The 18,839-nt window shown below is 39.1% G+C and overlaps 2 protein-coding genes across 2 annotated transcripts in view; one reads left to right on the forward strand and one right to left on the reverse strand.

Moving 5' to 3' along the window:
• Window positions 1-1,830: 1,830 nt before the first annotated feature.
• rnaset2 (ribonuclease T2) lies at window positions 1,831-8,781 on the reverse strand. The gene is made up of 10 exons (XM_083900979.1): window positions 8,629-8,781; window positions 6,955-7,032; window positions 6,746-6,800; window positions 5,939-5,988; window positions 5,618-5,675; window positions 5,061-5,125; window positions 4,389-4,502; window positions 3,443-3,488; window positions 3,271-3,345; window positions 1,831-3,173 (listed from the first exon to the last, which is right to left on the reverse strand). Exons 2-10 carry the CDS (start codon window positions 7,023-7,025, stop codon window positions 3,003-3,005), a joined length of 705 nt encoding a protein of 234 aa, XP_083757105.1. The 5' UTR covers window positions 7,026-7,032; window positions 8,629-8,781; the 3' UTR covers window positions 1,831-3,002.
• Window positions 8,782-11,428: 2,647 nt separating this feature from the next.
• Window positions 11,429-18,839, forward strand: part of myom2b (myomesin 2b) — a 36,608-nt gene continuing 29,197 nt past the window's right edge. Inside the window, exons 1-5 of the mRNA XM_083900805.1 lie at window positions 11,429-11,567; window positions 13,596-13,699; window positions 16,770-16,824; window positions 17,002-17,156; window positions 17,244-17,330. Coding sequence (XP_083756931.1) covers window positions 13,617-13,699; window positions 16,770-16,824; window positions 17,002-17,156; window positions 17,244-17,330 — 380 coding nt within the window. The 5' untranslated portion in view covers window positions 11,429-11,567; window positions 13,596-13,616. The remainder of the gene's footprint in view (window positions 11,568-13,595; window positions 13,700-16,769; window positions 16,825-17,001; window positions 17,157-17,243; window positions 17,331-18,839) is intronic.

An 18,839-nucleotide genomic window follows, 5' to 3' on the forward strand; every position in this document is an offset into this window, starting at 1 on the left:
TGTCCTCCTGCTGCTGCTTGCTGTGACATCCAATGACACACACAGGGACGCAGACATGATCAGTGGCGTGCACAGGCATTTAAGGGGAGGGCAGGGGGCTGAAACAAGTGAAACAAAATACAACAAAACAATAAAATTGTTGCCCCTTCATTATTATTATTCACTGATGATTATATATATAAAAAATTGTCTTCTACCTCTTCATCCTCCAACAAGAGGGTCGCTGGTGCCAATCCCAGCTGACATAGGACAACCATGGACAGTCCATCACAGGGCCACATACAGAGACAAACAACCATCCACTCTCACACTCACACCCTATGGTCAAAAGAGTGTCCAATGTGCCCAAATCAGCATGTTTCTGGACTGCCGGAGGATGAAAGATGCCAAAGCAGCAGTAAAAAATATCTTTAATAGCCACCAGGGGGCGACTACACTGGTTGCTTAAAAGGAACCCAGTTGGAATGGAAGTCTAATTCTAAGCCTATTTCTTTCTTGATATCTATTTAACATTTTCCAGCAAAGTTAGCGGTCCAGTCTGTAACAGTCTTCTTCACTACAACATGATGTAGTTATGTTGTAAATGACATTCCCATTTAGAGGGAAATTGATATGATGGACACACCAGTGTGATTGACAGCTGTATTATCCAGGTGCCTGGCCAAATCATGATTGTGGAGGCTCATTGGTGACATCACGACCGGTTGTCTTACGCTTACTTACGTATTTATCGATTGAAACATCCATGCAGAGGCCTATACTCAGATTACTGTGTAAAACATGACTACTGTCTTTTTCCTCCTCTGTCTCTGTCCCACAATTTCCCATGTTATTACCAAGCATTTACTTAGTGATTGCTCTGAAAAATAAGATGGCCTGACCATGATATTACTTCCTATCAAAAAAAAAAAAAAGGGCAGCTCAAGAGTATATTATTTTTATTAGAACTAGGATATTATACCACTGTGTTCTAGTGACATAACTTCACAATCCAATGCAGCGCCGAGGACAGAAATCCATATATTACAGTCAATATTGATGACTGTAGGCAGCAGGGAACAGACGTGTGTGTGTGTGTGAGAGAGAGCATTGTGTGATCGCCACTCACTCACTGGGCATGGCTCTGGGCGTGTGTGTGTGTGTGTGTGTGTGTGTGTGTGTGGGTGCTTGGATCTGTCACATCAGCAGCTTTGCAGAACTGCAGTGTTACATAATCATAGAGAAATAGAGACCAGGGGAGAGACCGAGGTTAAAACCATGTGAAGTGAGAGAACTAATAAATAAACGCTAAGCATATCAGGACAGCTGCTTCGCCTGGTTTGACCTAGGGTTCCTTTTTTTCCCCTCTAAATTACCGTTAAGAATATTATTTTGAATTCACCTCGGATGTTTTTACCGTCACTGTCTGTAAGAACAGAGTCCGGGACAGGATTTGGAACATATTAATGAATATTACTGGCTCACACTGTAGTCGCCAGGTATTTTTAGCACTATTGAAAAATGTAATCACAAGTGTTTAGTCGATCCACCGGGGCTGTGTTGTGGGAGGAGATTCAGGATTATGGGCCGGTGTCTTTGTCCCAGTGGGATTAAGGCCCTGTAAGAAGATCATGACATTTATATTCATACACACACAAGAGTGGGCATGCACAGACAGACACACATACTGACACAATGCATCAATAATAATATTATATACATCCACAAAATGCACGCCAAAGCCTTCCTGTTGCCACAGCTTTGTTGTCGTCCGTCTGTATTTATCCAACAAGCTCTGTTTATCGGTTGGACTTGCATCATTGTGTGTTATATAATCACTCACCTCACTGATGACCAGGCATCAAATTATTTATTGACATTAAACGTACTCAAGTACAGCAGCTACAATTACAACAACTGAATACACTTCTTAGCTTTAAGCAAGTTATTTAAAGATGTGCACAAAAAAATATATCAAATCCATTAGAGACTAGTCTTGGTACAAATCAGTGTGGGATTAGAAAAACATTTTGACAAAAAAGCATTTGCTACATCACTGACAGATAAAACAATACTTGTGTTTGTTAAGCTTTGGGCAGTTTATAAACGGGTGCAAAAGGAACTTGTGTTGCACCTTGTGCCTCATGTTGTACAATACAGTATTTATTGTCTCCTATAAAGAGGTTATATACTTGGTGGTGTTTGAGTTTTCTGTGTGTTTGCAGCAGGATTACACAAAAACTACTCTAAAAATGTAGAGGGGGGGTGGATACAGGATTTTACAGTTATGTTTGATGACTGAGTTTAACAATCATATGTCACATATGTGGTATGAAACGCAAAACGCAGCAAGTGTCGGAGTCAAAAATAAAGTCTTACACCAATTATTTTTGATGAATTCTGTGTGAATTCATCAATCAAATGCCACACATGTTTCATCACCTATAAAATACAGTAGGTTGTAGCGTTAGATCCAACGTGGTTTGACATTTACATCTCATTACGTGAAGTTAGAGTCAAAAATCAAGTCTTAACACACACAGACGGTAAACAGCTAGTCAGCTCGCCTACCTTGACCTAGACTTACCACAGTGCCTCCTGCTGTGTCCTCAAAAAATAAACACCCTGCTTGTTGGACTAATGTACTCTAAAGGGTCAGGAAGGACATAATTCCATTAAAGCACTATGTGGTAGTGGAGTGTGTGTCTGTCTCTGTGTGTGCTGGTTTGCGAATTATATAAAAACAGCAGCACATTAAATGCGATAAAGATGATTTTCTTTTTTCAAGTACTTGTCCCCGACTGTATTTCCATTAAGCTGAAGTGTTTTCAATCACCACCGATTATCCAGAGCTATTTTAAAAGGATCATTAAGCCATGCTGTTGATTACCTGAGATAATAATTAAATTATTGCAAGTGTGTGTGTGTGTGTGTGTGCGTCTCAGTTACAGTACAAGTGACTGCATTTGTGTGATAACATGTGCACCATTATGTCAGCAGCTCAGTTAGGTCATGTTGAACTTTTATGGTAGAGGCGGGTAGTAAACCGGAATATCGGGGTCACACACACTGAACCCAGACGCCTTGTCAACAGGCATATACTTGACCGGGTCTTTCTCTTTTTCGCAATGCTCGAGAGTGAAATCAGCATCGAAGCAGATCTCAATCTGCCCCAAAAGCTGGACATCAGCATTCTGCCAAAAAACAACAAGAAACCATTTTAAATGTTTAAGAATGTCAGGCCACATTTGAAATACTGCTTGAAATGAAAAAGATATCCGGTGATAATACCTTTGATGAATGGACACATTGAATCTTGGGCTTGACGTTGTAGAAATTCTCTATGGCTGCTTCAATCTGTGAAAACTATAGAGAGACACAGTCAGGAAGAAGATTAAACCCCACACATAATTTATATATCAGACAAGAACACTTTGAGAATTTGAAATATAAATACACTTACTTTGTAGTATTTTTCTGAAGGGGTGATGTCAAACTTCTTCAGGACGCTACAAAACAGAAGCCATTTTTTACTATTAACAAACACCTGTTATGTTCAAAATGTTAAATGTCAAATGCATTCACACAGTGCTGATTAAGTCTATCATGGTTGTGTTTCTCAGTACAGTAGCGTTTAGATCTTATGTCACCCTGCAGCGTCCTTGTGCTGCACACAGGAAGTGATTTGAGAAGATGTGAGAAAACACTAAGGGTTGTGGGTTAGACTGAAACACAAAGAATTGATTTCTACTGCTCAAAAAAGTAGTCTGGTCATTTGATTTAATGGGATAAAGGCTTCTTGTTGCCAGCGGGTGCATACACACACATATGCTCCCTCAGTCAGGTCTGATAGTGTTGCTTGACAGTGCCTGTTTTTAGATGAGGGACACAGCACATATCATAATAACTTTTAAGCACAATTTAAATCGCATTATCAGAGAAAAATAAATATACTTCTGCACTTCATCTGGGATCTGATTCCAGCCTGGGAAAAATCTGGCCTTTGACCACTGACATGGTAGTTCAGAGAGAAAGAAGGTGCTCATATTGCTCGTCTTGCAGCTGCATGTAAATGTTGTTATTCTATCACTGACAATAACTGCATACATTGCATTTAAAAATAGAAAAAAAGGTTGGAAAAACTGTAAATGCAATGTTTCATTATAGACGACCTGTTCAAAGACGGAGAGATTACCTTTTTCTAATGTGAATGAAGTGCTTGCCTCAGCCTCAGTACAATATTTCACAACCTGGGCACGAGGCTCAAAAATCACCTGTGTGTTTAAAACAAACCTGCCTACTACAGCTTTAACTGCTCGTGTGGATAATAAGTGAGTAAGGGCAGTAGTGGGAACTATAAAGAAGACAATGGTTTGCGGTGTGTGTGTGAGTATGTGTGTATTCTGCACCTGTCCAAATCCAATTTGTGGTACAGTTCCAAAGCTTTGCTGAAGTATTTATGTTGACTGTTCAGAGACTCTGCTTTAGCTGCACATGTACCGTGTTTCTGCCACTCGTACTTCCTGTGGAAACGGAAGAGAACAAAGATGTGTGAGAAGAAGGTGAGAAATAAATCACAAAATGTGAGATTGGCACTCTGGTCTCTAAAACAGAGGAAGGTCCACTATCTCAAGGAAATCTGAGGGTCAGGATTCTCTTCCTCCTGAAATATACACATATATGTATATTCTGTACAGTAAAACTGGTTAATACCAATAACTCTTACACTCCATTAGAAAGAGAATAACTAATCCTATTACCATCAATTTGATACAAACTTCAGTGTTAAAAAGAATCACAAGAAGTAAAATATACAGTTAAATAAGACATAATCAAGACAATATACCAGACAGAGAATAACTATTCATTGCTCATCATAAAAAAATAACCAATATCCAATTGATGTTTTACTGCAAACTACAAATGATACATTAAAAATCCACATTGAAGAGCGGGGAACAGCTGCCTGTCAACACACTACTACCTGTTAGTGGGAAAGTATCACAGTACATACAACTTGAATGCACCCAGCTAAAATGTATAGACAGACAATAAAATGGACGAACTGACTGATACATTACCAGAAGCCAGAAGATAAGGGCTTAAGCAAGTCAGGCCAACTTTTCTCCATGTCTGGACGCAAGTCCTGAAAACATAAAGACCAAAAACGTGTTTGTTTTTTTCTGTCAATATTCTCATCAGTTTGGAAAGGGGTTTAAAAAAACAACACAGAATTGTTTTTTTGATTCAGCTCATGTAAAGCTCTTTAAAGTTAATTGCAGATTGGGCTGGGTTCAGGAGAAAGGGGTCTTCAAATACGTTCCAAAATGGAGATTTGGAAGAATGACACCATAAACACAAATGTTAATTCACTTTATAAATACAAAATAAGTAGGCTCATTGTTTATTTTCACACAAACTGATTTCTGGATGCAAGCAGTTTCCACTAATAGACTTTTACCAGAATGCATTAGCTTCATTTTCCTGACCCCGAAGTTAATGTCTGTGTTTCTTTCTTTGTCTCCGTCTATCCAATAGTTTTATTATTGAAGTAAACTGGTGTTTGTTTGACATTAAAAATTACAACATTTCATGCCCGACTGTATAAAAGGTACAATTAGTGTGACTGGTGTTATACCTCGATTTCAGTGGCGTTGAAATGCCATGTGGAGTTGCATTCGTTCCCTTTATCTGGCCTGAAAAACAGTTAGAAACGTCTGTAAGAACAAACATTAAGTAACACTGACTGATTCAAAAAGCTACTTATTCCACATAAATACATGTGACTTAATTTGACATATCGTAACCCACTGACCCAAAAATCATTTTTTATCAAAATAGGGACATTCTTTTGTCACCAATGGACAAAAGACATGTCACCAATGGACAATGAAGTGGTCTTTAACGTAAAAATCTGTCCCCAAAGTTAGTTATGACAGAGTAACAGGCACACACACACCAGAGTCCATGTAGTGTCCAGTAGCTGATGGTGGGATGACAGGGTTCCATCTGAAATAATAGACAAAATTAGCATTTTCATTTCATCTGAACAAATAAACCCTAAAAACTAAAGTTGTTTTTACTAATACTGAGGTGGCTGAATCTCATCTGTCTAACTAGGCTTCAAATAGTCATTTTTAATATTGAGTCACGTTGATTAACCAGTTTGAAGATGTAGCTACGGAATAGAAAGTACAATATGTTCTTCTGCATTTTACTTAAACTACCTTTATTCCCAGCAGGGCATGACATGGGAGAGAGGAACTGCTGCTGTGTTTTGACGCTTCGTATAAACACCCAAAAATATGTGGTGGGTATTTCCTGGCAGGCCAGTAAGACTCGTCTGACCATGATGTTCCCTAATCACATTATTTTGCTGACACAGCATGTCACATGACTTAAACCTCACGTGATATTTAAGTTGCTCAGCATCTATCCATCCATCTATGTGTGTGTGTATATAAAAACCTTTAGTATATACTGCCTGGAGACAAATAAGGACACATGACTTTCCACATAAAAATTAGTTTTCACTCCGGCAAACAGAAGTAATTTTACATAAAGTAGTTGTTTTAGATAGTCACACAATTAAGGTATTGCTGGGGTAAGAATGCCCAGCTCTTTAATCACTTAAGTATTTAATTTGCGACATGTCAAACCAAGTTTTATATATATATATATATATATATATACAATATTGTTTATGCTGTCCTTACATATAAATACCTACATGAATATAAATAATAGGAACTTTTTTTTTACTCACAGAGCAGAAGGTGCTGGGCCAGTGGTGGGTGAGGATCAGTTTGGTCCACATGTGTCTGAAATGTACATGTCCATTCATTTCTTAGTCCCGTTATTAGCCAAACATGTACCTCTTTGAACTTTATGCTAAGTTGTAACAACGTAAAAAAAAAAAAACGTCTCACAGAACCATTTATGATTACATCAAACTGCCTACTTTGCCATACTTACTTGGGCGTGATCACATATGCAGAGGCCACAGCTGCCATCAGGCAGAATATCAAAGGTGAGCAGAGCCTCATGTTTGACCTGAAACATAAAAAACAGATAATAGAAGTCAGCTGTCAGCTTTCAACCACAACTCTCATGGTCAACATGAGATGAATTTATTATTCATTTCTGGGTTCGCGGACTTTCTGTGTAATTGGAGACTGCAGATTGAATGTCGGTGTGAAAGTGAGAATGAATGGTCGTCTGTCTTTATGTGCTGGCCGTGGGATGGACGATGTTGGTGTATCCTGGAGGATAAAAAACGCTAAAGAATGGATGGATGAAATGTCAGCTTTTCAAATCCTTTAGTTGTTGAATCTGTTTCCACTGCACATAATGACATTCAGCCTTTATCAAAATGCCTAACTTTCCTCCTTGCACAAGTGTAAAAAGTCTTTCAAGATTTTACTTTTTATTTGTTCCATACAACAAATATAATAGACCTGTACATTTGCGTATATGAATCGCAAGGAATTCATTACGTGTACGTCATATATACCAACATCAAAGCGAACAAAGCTGCATGTATTTCAGCTTCTGTTGACAGAATTTCCAGACAAGAGATCTGGTGACTGTCAGTCGAACGGTGGTGAAAAAAAACAAAACAGGAAGTGGCTTTTACTGGAGGAAGTGAGAGGCAAATATGACTTCATGTGACCACTTAATTGGGCAAATCAGCACATCTTCCTCACTCAAACACACACACACATAATAATATAAACTGTATTTGAAACATCATGATCGCATTATGTTACCTTGACAATTATAGCAAACATTAACCCCAACTATACCAGTGATGGGATAATGAACTACTTCCAGTACAGTAACATAATTATTTAATGGGCGAGAATGATTTATACAGAACAGACATTTATAAAAACAAATGCACTAACTGACTGGACGTATCATTATGATGGTGAATCTCTGTGTAATCTGTGTTAATGTCCACTGCAACGACAACAACAGTAAATATGCGTGTGTATTTATCGACTATAGCGGCTCTTTAACTACTGCAGTTCAGCTGACACTGCACAAAACACAAAACACGACAAAAAACACACTCAGTGTGTGTGTGAAGTTTTAAAAGACACGAAGGACAACATGTAATGTCTCGTGCGTCCTGATTGTTCAAGACCGAACTGTAACTTCAGGTTCTGGGAGCAAACTGGACAAAAACAACTTTGAAGTCACTCGTCAACCACAAGTAGTTAACACTATTTTGATAACATAACGCTGAAATACGTACCTGGATGTGTTCACACAACCACTGAGCCGAAGTAAAAAAAAAACACGATCATTTGTTGTTAGCTAAACGTTAGGCATTAGCCAACATTATCACAGAAACACAGTGTTAACCGAGGTGAAGTTAGCTTTACGTTGGATGTTCACCTCCCACTCCGGAGCACGGAGCTTGTACTTAGGTAACGTCGATAAAATCCCAAAGTTTGAATAACCGTGATTACCATGTTCTAGTGTTCCCCAAACCCCGAACGCTTTAAGTTTAATAGTCGTTAAATTAATTAAAGTCCGGTTGTCGGAAACAAATCGCTGTCGACTATCCGACACAAAGGTGACTTCACCGCAGCGCCCTGTTTGAGGAGCTCCAGTTAAACGTATTATTTACTTTGACCTCACCTTTATGTTCTTTATGTTCTTTATGTCCTTTATGTCCTTTGTGTCCTTTATGTCCTTTATGTCGTAGCAACGCTGTGGAGTGGTTATCTGACGCTGGTGCAGTTTCCTTGTGGAAATACTTCGCTTGTTTACGTCTCACACACAACCTTTAGACTGCTTCAACTCAGCTCAGCCAATCACGAGCGACAACAGGCGTCACTCGGTGTCACGTGGTAGAAATGGGTGCAGGGGCGGTTCAAACCTGTGAGGTGTTCTGGGTAAAACCACTCCCCCTTTCCCCAATCCTACTTTATTGAACTGAACACTGGGTCAAACCAGTTAAATAATAGCATAACAAGGTACAAACAACAACAATGACTGCAACATTTTCCCTTTGTTTTACATTTAACGAATTTACAAAGTACAGATGGGACACAGTGGATCTACAAAAGCATACACTATTTATTTAGAAATGAAAAATATAGTATTTCACAGTCTTATATGAAGCACCTAAAAGGGATACTTGATTAAAAATACAAGTATATTACCATAAAATGACTTTGAAGTCACTTTTTATAATAATACTTTAGTAAAAGTCTTAAAAGTACCTGACATTTACAGTACTTAAAGGGGAAATAAGTAGTTTATAGTGCCATCTAGAGGAGAGGCTGAAATTTACAACAAAGACCTGCTGCTCTGCTCACCCCCTCCCCTCCCTGAGCACTACGGTATCCTCAGCTGGTCAAATGTCGTCCTCGTCGTCTTTCTCCGTGTCAGCAGATGAGGTTCGTGAGGCGAGGGAGAGGGCGGAGCTACCGCGGCCGTAGTAGACGAATCGGAGAGAGAGGAGGCGGGACTTCCGCTACAAGTAAAGAGACGCTTGATTTGTTCTCTCGCGTTTGTCCTTACAGGCTCCGGTAGAAACATGGCGTCTCGCTGCTAACAGTGGCTATGCAACCGCGGTCCGCAGTCATGTTATTTAACATGACTTTTTGAAACACTACGAAAATGAAACAAAAACTATTATACAGCGACTAGACAATGCAGGAGCACATAATATGTATAAAAAAGTGGATTTTGGGTTATATAAACCCATAAATACTACATATTGTACCTTTAAGTATCAAAAGTAATGTTCTATAATGTAATGCTTTATAAATACAGACAATTACCAGATCTTCTTCTTCTTCTGATTTTATTTGGTGGTGACGAGTAACAAAGATAGTTAGAGGAACTTAGCCTTTACTTATCTCACCAAACAACTGAATACCTCTCTAAGTGCTGTTTATTGACTGATGTATGAGAATGAATTAGTTTAAGCTCACCAGCCTCTCACCCCATCTGTCAGCTATGTAATATGCTAAAATTATCGCAGGCGTTTTGTTACAGTGTACTAACACGTGTGTGACCAACAGAGGGCTCTTTTCAACCACAGACAGACATCAGTCTGTCCATGGACTAAAGAAGAGAAAACAAAGAAAGTCAATATTAGTGCACAGGCATGCAGGGAGCCTTGTTTACATAATATGTAAAGTACTTTGTAAGACATCATAAAACACTGTCTGCAGTATCTAATTCAGGGCCTATTTTACACCTATTGACACGGTAACAGTTTAATCTCGATAATTATAATAATAATAATCTCCATATAATTATAATGGGAAGTGATGGAGATCTATGATATATATATATATTTAAGTCTGTTTTTGGTTTTACTTATCTGTTTTTATTATGATTTTTTTATCCACATTTTTTATGTATTTAAATTATTATTTAATTTAATTTGTTTTAGGTGCATATTATTACCTCTTGTGAGCTTTTATACTTTTTATTTACTCAGTATTGTATTATCCAGTGTATCCACATTAAATTTAAGATGTCTCTGTGCTGCTGAACTTGAGCATGACAGAAACAGGCCAGTTCTTATATTAAGTCGATATTTTACAAAACAGTGTCCCTCTTTGTTGCCAGAATACCTTGAGACTCTTATATAAATGTATATATTCCACCCGTGATAAACACACAGATTGTTGTGCATGATGTTTTTTTTCGCCACCCATCCTCATTTTAAATTTGCTGCTATCTTGGTTCTCCTCTTTCACACTTTCTCCCTCAGTCACTCACTTGTCACATTACAGTCCTCTGTAATCTCTGACTGCGTTTTCTTTCCCTCACATACAGTATAACTCCATATTTTCCCCACATCGTATCGTTTCCTTATCTCAGACGTGAAAACCCTTTTCGCGGCTCCTCCACTGCGTCAGAAAATAGTCCCGCTGTAACCGTAGCTAGTGTTATAAATAGGTTCTGGCCAAAGTTCAGCATGCGACACAGTGTCTCAAGACGTTCCTGGGAGCAGATGAGAAGGATCTTGAACGGGGGGGACCTCAGTATAAAGTGCATCTAGATTTAAATGAATAAGAGACCGACTGCTGTATACTGCAGAAATTTGGTGCAGATGAATTACACCGCAGTTATAACAACAACGGTGGCAGTTTGAATAGCAGAACCCACCGCTCTGTACTCGGCAATGCAGTTTAACTGCAAATGACATCCTCCCAAACCCATGCAGTTAAATGTGTAACTCTGCAGCTCTGGAGGAGATGACATCACCATGGTCAGACATTGTTCAGATCAGCTCCACACTACACTTAAATACTGAGATGTTTAGCATCGGACAACGCGCGTGAAGACAACAAACACAAGCATGTTTTTACCAATCAAAAGTCTAATGGGTCTAACCCTTAAATCACACAGTTAGTTCTAGTTCTACATAAGTAGAGTCTTGTGGGATGCTGGTTATATATAGGCAGCTCCTTCTCCTTATAAGGCCTCAGGGAAAGGCAGGTGGGGGTCGGCCGGAGACGGCTGGTGGTGTTGCTGGCCTGGTGCTTGGTTTAGGCTGACTCCCTGTGGATTCAGGCTGTCAACCGAAGTCACAGCGAAGGAAATCTCAAGGGGTAAGAAAATTGTTTTTTTTTCTTCTGTCACTGTTAATTCTGCATTCTCCCGTGAAAAAAAATATATCGACTTTTGTTGCACTGCCGTGTGTAAACGGCAGGTGGAATCGGTGGGATGGAAGTAACAGGAGACAGTTGCAGGATGGCGAATGGCTTCTAACAAGAGCTGATAAAAAATAATGAAAGATATGATTTATGGATTCGGGATGCCCACCAAATCAGTTGGTTATAATGTTGGGACGTATTCATCATTTACGGGACAAACCACGTTGACAGCAGCTCTACAGTTATGTGTGTTTATCGTAGCACTCCAATCGTTTAGAATGTAGAGTCACATTTTGGTAAGGGCGCTCGGGCCGCTCGCCGCTTCATTAGACAAATTGCTGGCGTTTGGCTCTGAGACCTTTTACTGCACTGACTTCATTTAATCTTCGCTCACTTTTCAATGAACTTGAAAATGACCACGGTTATTGCATCGCGTCGTCCCTAGTTGGCGACGGTAATGATCCTTCCGCACATTTATAGTCGAAATGACACAGTTTCACCGTTGCACAGAGAGAAGCTCAGGTGTCGTTTAGCAGACGTTTATGGTGTTACGGTCCTGGCTGGACTGACGGAGGCAGAGGACTGTTACTGGAATGTAGGAGTAAGATTTGGGACCAGAACATGACCTGTGTGCTGTGCCCGAGAGCTCACGACTGTACTGCTTAATATCTTTGGAAGCACTGGTTTTCTTTCTTTGTGTTTGTGGTTTGACCTCTTGTTTGTTTGTCTAAAACGATTGTCCTAAATTTACCTACTGCACAAGTCACATGATTCAGCCAGGCATTTATCAGATGTTGTTGACCGGTCAGAGGCTAAAGGTCAGGGATTAGGACATTGCAGAGTTATCTATCGTGCTTGACTGACTTGTTTTGGGGTCATTGGAAGTGGTTTTGGTGATGGTGACCCTGAAGTTGGGGTGAGCGTATCAGAGATGGGCAGGGGGGAAACGGCGCTTCATGTTTCATGTGACCTTACTTCTCGTCTCTGAAGACTTGAGAGTGACGTAAGATCATTCATTTTTTTTAACGATGTGTGCAAGATGTAAGACAAAGTTATGCTCTTGTTTGGATGTCTCTAATTACAGTATGTGAAACACAATAATAGGAAAATGTGCAAAGTATTTGGACAATGTAGGTGTCTTCAAGTGAAATGTAAAAACAATGGCGCTTAACTTACAGGCAGAGAACAAAGAAACTGCTGCAAGCTGGAAGAAAGCCAGCCTTTTTACTTGTTTAGCAATTTATCTAACAATGCAATATGATAGTCTTTGGTGTCATACTTGAAGAAACCTTTACGTTTACCTGTATATGTGCATATCTATTCAATTCAATTCAATTTTATTTGTATAGTGCTAAATCACAACATACTGTACATCATCTCAAGGCACTGTACACAGACAGCATCATGCAGAGCAGAGAAACCCTTAAGATCAGGGGCTAGGGAATCCTTTATGTCTTTGAATGTCCTCACACCTGTGTTTTCGTTTGATTTTTCATGCAAAGTTGTTCAGGTTTAGGGGTTATATTTCCAAACGAATAGAGCTAATTGTAAATGTTTTTTGTATTGTACTTAAGAGACAAGAATGTACAGTACGCCGCTGTTAAACATGTGAGCTGTCAAACTGAAGGACAATGTTTGCATCAGCTGTACTTGGACTTCTCATGTAAACAGACATTACTGGTCCAAAAATAGGCTCCTCTTTTGTTTATGTGTACGTTCACACGTCCGTGTTAGTGTCTTAAATTGTGTCACCTTGTCCTGCTGAACCAGTGTTTATATGTATTGTGTCGCAACATTTCTTGTCCAAAAATTCCAAGGGGATTTTCCTTTTTTTGCAAGGGACCAAGGAAAGTAAACCATCGCCATCAACAAACAAACAAAAAAAGACAGCATTTAGCACGGTTGCGGTTGAAGGCGAGGTGACAACACTTGCTCTGTGCCACGTCAGTGTTTGTGTGTGATTGTCTGTTGCTGGTCCTCCAGGTCAGTGTGGACAGTGTCACCATGTCAGTGTGGAGCCACCGTGGGAGTTACAACCATGAGTACCACCACAAACAGAGCAAATATGTGGTTAAAGAATACAGCAGGTACAGCTATAGAATCAAAACGCTAAAACTGAAACGCTAATGCATCGCTGCACTAGTCCTAATATTATTACTAATGGTAGTAATGTAGCAGTAGCAATGTGTGTCACTGGTAAACTTGCAAATCCCCCCCCCCACCAAAAAACAGCCTGTAGGTGAAACTAACCCTAAGCTAATCAGGCCTAACTATATTATTTGCATTTTCATTTAATTTTTGAAGTCCATATAAAGTTTCTGAAAGACTTTGTATCAAGTATTTTTTAAAGGGGACTTATTATGCAAAAAAAAACTTTTTAAATCATTGTAATCCTTATATTTGGGAGTCTGGAGGCCCTATGAGTAGGCATGGTGTGAAAAATATGACTCATGTTTTTGTGGTCCAGGAGATAAAACATGCGATTTTGACTTCCACACTCATTGTTCAGTCACATTGAGACATTCCAGGAATTGAGAGAGCGAGAGAGTGCAGGTGAGGGAAATAGTATCCGGAAGAGCAGAAGTACGCAAAGTGTTGTATTCTTGGCTGCTTAGTGCAGCACAGAGTTCCACACAAACTTCCAGCCTCAGAGTAGATACATTTTATATATGACGGCAATATGCCGACTATGATGGCATATTCCAAATGCTAACTGCTGTTAGCTGCTGGAGCCTCAGTGACGTAGTTTCCTGTGTCTCATTTGCATTTAAAGAGACAGGCACTCAAAACAGAGCGTTCTGAACAGGGCTGTTTCGGCAGAGTGATTGAACTGCTGTGGTGCTTCATCCTTAAGGTATTTTGACCAAAGCATGTCACAGACATGTTCATTAGGACACCGGGGAACTAGGTTAACTTGGTGAAATAGGGTATAATATGTCCCCTTTAAATTATTATCCAGTGTATCCACTTAATTACACACAACAGATGACTTACAGCATCAGCTCCTTCATATATTCCCATGGTTTCATTCATAAAAATGAGGATTTGTGTCAGTCTAGCATTCCATGCATGCATAACAACACATTCAATTCCAATACTCAGTCCTATGTGAAGCACAGACGGTGGATATGATCAGGCACCGGCAAAGGGTCTGTTTATACCATCACAAACATGGATTCACCGATGTAAAAATCTAGATTAGATTAGATTTGAAGTGTACTTTAACCTTCTGTAAATTGGATTAGCTTCACAAATTTGAACACAGGCATTAAGAAAACAAGTGCTCAGTTTCAGGGAATGATGAGAAACAGCTTTTGCTAACTCTGACAGAACTCCATGGGACTAAACCTGAGTGTTTATGTTTGTTTTTGTGTGTGTGATTTAACCAGCTGTTTTTCTGACTGCTGAGTTTCATGTTTAATACTTTAAACATCTCACTCTTGCTTTTTTTTTTTACCTCTTTTCTAATTTTCTCTGGTGCTAATACTCATCTAACCGTAACACAACACAAGAGAAACAAAGACTTGGAGTTGGATTCTTTTTTTTCTAACACGGTTCTGCTCATATAGAGCAAGTCTCCTAACAGTCTCTTATCTTTTTCTTCAACCTCAAGTAAGTATTGTTAATGTAACTTAAGTTGTTTATTCAAGATCATCTTTTTTTTTTTCATTTTTTCTTCAGATGAGATCATTCCATGCACTACAAAATATTTACTGTCTAAAACTGTGCTTAGAATACAATCCTTCTGGTCAGGTGAAACCTGAAGTCCAGCACACTGACATTTGTATGTTGTTCCCCTCTCTGCTCAGGGAAAACATTCATAAAATCCCACAGATGGCTGTCACATAACAACAGAATCCGCTCTGTGTGTCTCTGCCAACTTTAAGGACTGCATAGGGACTATTGTGAGTCCTTTATGGACGACAATGATGATTGACTCAGAGTCAGAGCTTCCCGTCGCTGTAACTGTTCTGTTGACACTCCGTATTCCTCAGCCCAGCAAGTCATAATGTCTGCTCTGAGACCATCTCTTAATGAGCTGGGTCTACAGTGAGTATAGGCACGTGTAATAGCTTCCATTTGTGCTCCTCGAGGATTTCCACTTGAGCCCATGATGAAAGTTGAACTCTTTTCTCATCACATATGGGTCATAGGTGATGTGTTTTTAGCCTCGCTGTGAGGCGAGGTTCACATTTTCTTTTAAATCTTATGTCGATGGTTGAAAATTACACTTGTAATATTAAGTCAGTGAGTCGGGCAGCTGTCCAGTGGTGCAGTGGTTTGTACTGAGGCCTCACTGCAAGATGGAGCTGGACGTGAACCGACTAGGCAAGGTTCAAATGCTTTTTTCCTCCTCCAGTCCAAAGACATGGATGGTCTTAATGGTCTCTATTGTTTATCCATAAATTGTTTGTGACTGTGATAAACTGTTAGGAGGTTCCCTGCTTATCCTACGAGTGATCCTTAAGGATCAGTAACCTATGACTTGTCAATTCTGTCAAGTAATACTGGGATTTATAACTTGGTACTGAATTGACTTTCAGTGCACTGATCGGCAGAGAACAGTATATACAGACGTGAAGAGCTGGCATCGTATGTGGTATCAGACTACGGGCTCTGCAGCGTAAACCTGGTTACAACTTGGACAGGAGGATATGAAAATCCTCAACATCACAAGACATATTTGATCATAGAGCCTTGGTTTTCTTTTGTATCAATCAATCAATCAACCAATCAATCTTTATTTATACAGCCCACAGTTTACAAAACATAGTTTGTCTCATGGGACTTCACAGGGTTGGTAACATCCTCTGTCCTTAGACCTTCGACCAGGGTAAGGAAAAACTACCAGGGAAAAAAACCCTTATAACAGGGAAAAGTATAGAAACCTTAGGGAGAACCACAGGTGAGGGATCAACTCCCTGGACGGACAGACGTGCAGTAGATGTTACCCAAATACATACAATACACAATGACAAGAATAAAAAGTGAAAAAGTCTTTAAATGCCAGGATCGTCTGGATCACAGTATGCAGAACAACTTACTATAAATGTGTTTACACAAGGCTAATATAGGTATCAGCCTATGTACATACTCACATTTCTCTAATGATGTACATGTTTGTTTTTCATGAAATGACTTATAATTTGTCTTTAGCTCTCAGATGGAGGAAAGATATGAGCATAAAAAACAAGCTCGCATCCAAGAAGTGGTAAGGAAACTATGACATTTCGCTCATCTACATTTTGGATGTCACATTAACAAATCCGTGTCCACGTGCTTCTATTAACACAATCATCAGTTTCAGTGTTTGTGGTAAGATATCGTGACTCTCTGTTGAGGTGTGAGTAATGTGTTTCATACTGTAAAATCGTGTTTACCTTTCCAGGTAATGAAAAAGATGTCGGATAAATATGTGCGTGAGGAGCCCATGATCAGGGGACCGAGCTTCCTGGTCAGACTCAGATCCCACACTGTGTATGAACACACTCCAATCACCCTCTTCTGCACCGTGGAGGGTTTCCCCCTCCCTGTTGTAAAATGGTAAAATACTTTTGCACAACTCTGGGATTTCAGAATTTAGTTTTTATCTCCTATTAATCATGGCAATTATTATGTCGTTGTCCTTAGGTACAAAGACGGTGTGATCCTGAACATGTCCTCTGGAAATTACCTGGTTCAAACTAACGGTGGAACCCATACTCTGGAGATCCCCAGGTACAATGATTTATCAGGTGTATTGTTGAGTCTTGACCACTTGAAAAGCATGTTTCCAGATTGAAGAGGATTTTTACTAAAACTGAGCCACTGATAGAATAGAAGATGCAAAACCCTTATGCCCCAAATTGCATCATTGTTCTGTCATAACATAGTGAAAGCAAGGCTTAAACATAGATGGTCATTGTGCAATTAAAATCAAAATGTAAAAAATGTGCGTTTCCAATGTAATCGGACTGACTCGTAATGTATCAGACTAAGACTATACTGTACGTGCATTAGGAAATCTGCCTGTGTGGGTAGACACAGCAATTACGTGCTGTATATAAGTGCATACCCATCTCGCTCCAGTCTTAGGAAGCTCAGCTGTTCATGTGCTGACCTCAGTGACACATGATACTTCAGGATTCTTTCAGTCATCACTCCTTCATTGGATCCAGTCAACTCTAGTTCCCTCTCCCTGCTACAGCTCAACCCACCCACCGTGGAACTCACTGTATTACCTCTGAAATGCTGTACATTCATTCTCCTTATCTCCGGATCGTTTTTTTCCTGACAGATGTTTTTAAGTAGAAAAATATGTCATCATTTGATCAAATAGACAGATAGATAGCACTAAAGGTTTTTAAAATGGGCTTGTGAAGACATTGTCCACATTAATGACACAGAAAGAGAAAGAGAAGCCGCAGTGTCCTTGGATCATTAGACCATGCACACACTCTCTCCACCCTGCCTACACACACACACACACACACACACACACACGCACACACACACACACACACACACACACACACATTCTTGTACTTGCTGCATACTGAGGACCAGCATTTCCACTTTATAAATCAACACAATTACAAATATCTACTTCATGAATGACATCTACAAAGAACTACTGGTTGCAGTACCATAAAATGTCTGCAGGTGGAGCCCCAGAGCAAAAAGGGCTGGAAAACTGTTTTCGATTTTATTTTATTTTTTAAATTTTTGGTCCAACATTTTACAAAAACGTGGGTTAGGGTTATACTATACTATGTCGACCAACATTTGAAAAAAATTTTTTACCCAAAATTTGAACAAAAAAAAGTTGACCCAAAATTTGAACAAAAATGTTGACCCAAATTTTGAAAAAAATTTGACCCACAATTTGGAAAAAAATTCGAAAAAAAAATTGACCCAAAATTTGAAAAAAAAAATTGACCCAAAATGTTTGGTCCAAAATTTGAACAAAAAAAATTTGGTCCAAAATTTGAACAAAAAAAATTTGGTCCAAAATTTGAACAAAAAAAAGTTGGTCCAAAATTTGAAAAAAAAAATTTGGTCCAAAATAAAAAAAAAAAAAATTTGGTCCAAAATTTGAAAAAAAAAATTTGGTCCAAAATTAAAAAAAATAAAATCATGGTCCAAAATTTGAGAAAAAGTCGTCCAAAATTAAATTTTTTGACAAATTGAGTATAGCATGTTATAGCAACCTAAGGAAGTGATTTAAATGAAAACAAAGTGAGGACC

This window comes from Microchirus variegatus, assembly GCF_963457635.1.
Source record: "Microchirus variegatus genome assembly, chromosome: 14".
Lineage (NCBI taxonomy): Eukaryota > Metazoa > Chordata > Actinopteri > Pleuronectiformes > Soleidae > Microchirus > Microchirus variegatus.

Excerpts from the sequence above, each read along its gene's own strand:
- rnaset2 (XM_083900979.1), bottom strand. The coding sequence starts at position 7,025 with ATGAGGCTCTGCTCACCTTTGATATTCTGCCTGATGGCAGCTGTGGCC. Across the intron at positions 5,989-6,745 it reads GGCCCAGCACCTTCTGCTCT|ATGGAACCCTGTCATCCCAC; the intron begins GTGAGTAAAAAA and ends CTATTATTTCAG. Across the intron at positions 3,346-3,442 it reads CTTCAGAAAAATACTACAAA|TTTTCACAGATTGAAGCAGC; the intron begins GTAAGTGTATTT and ends GTCTCTCTATAG.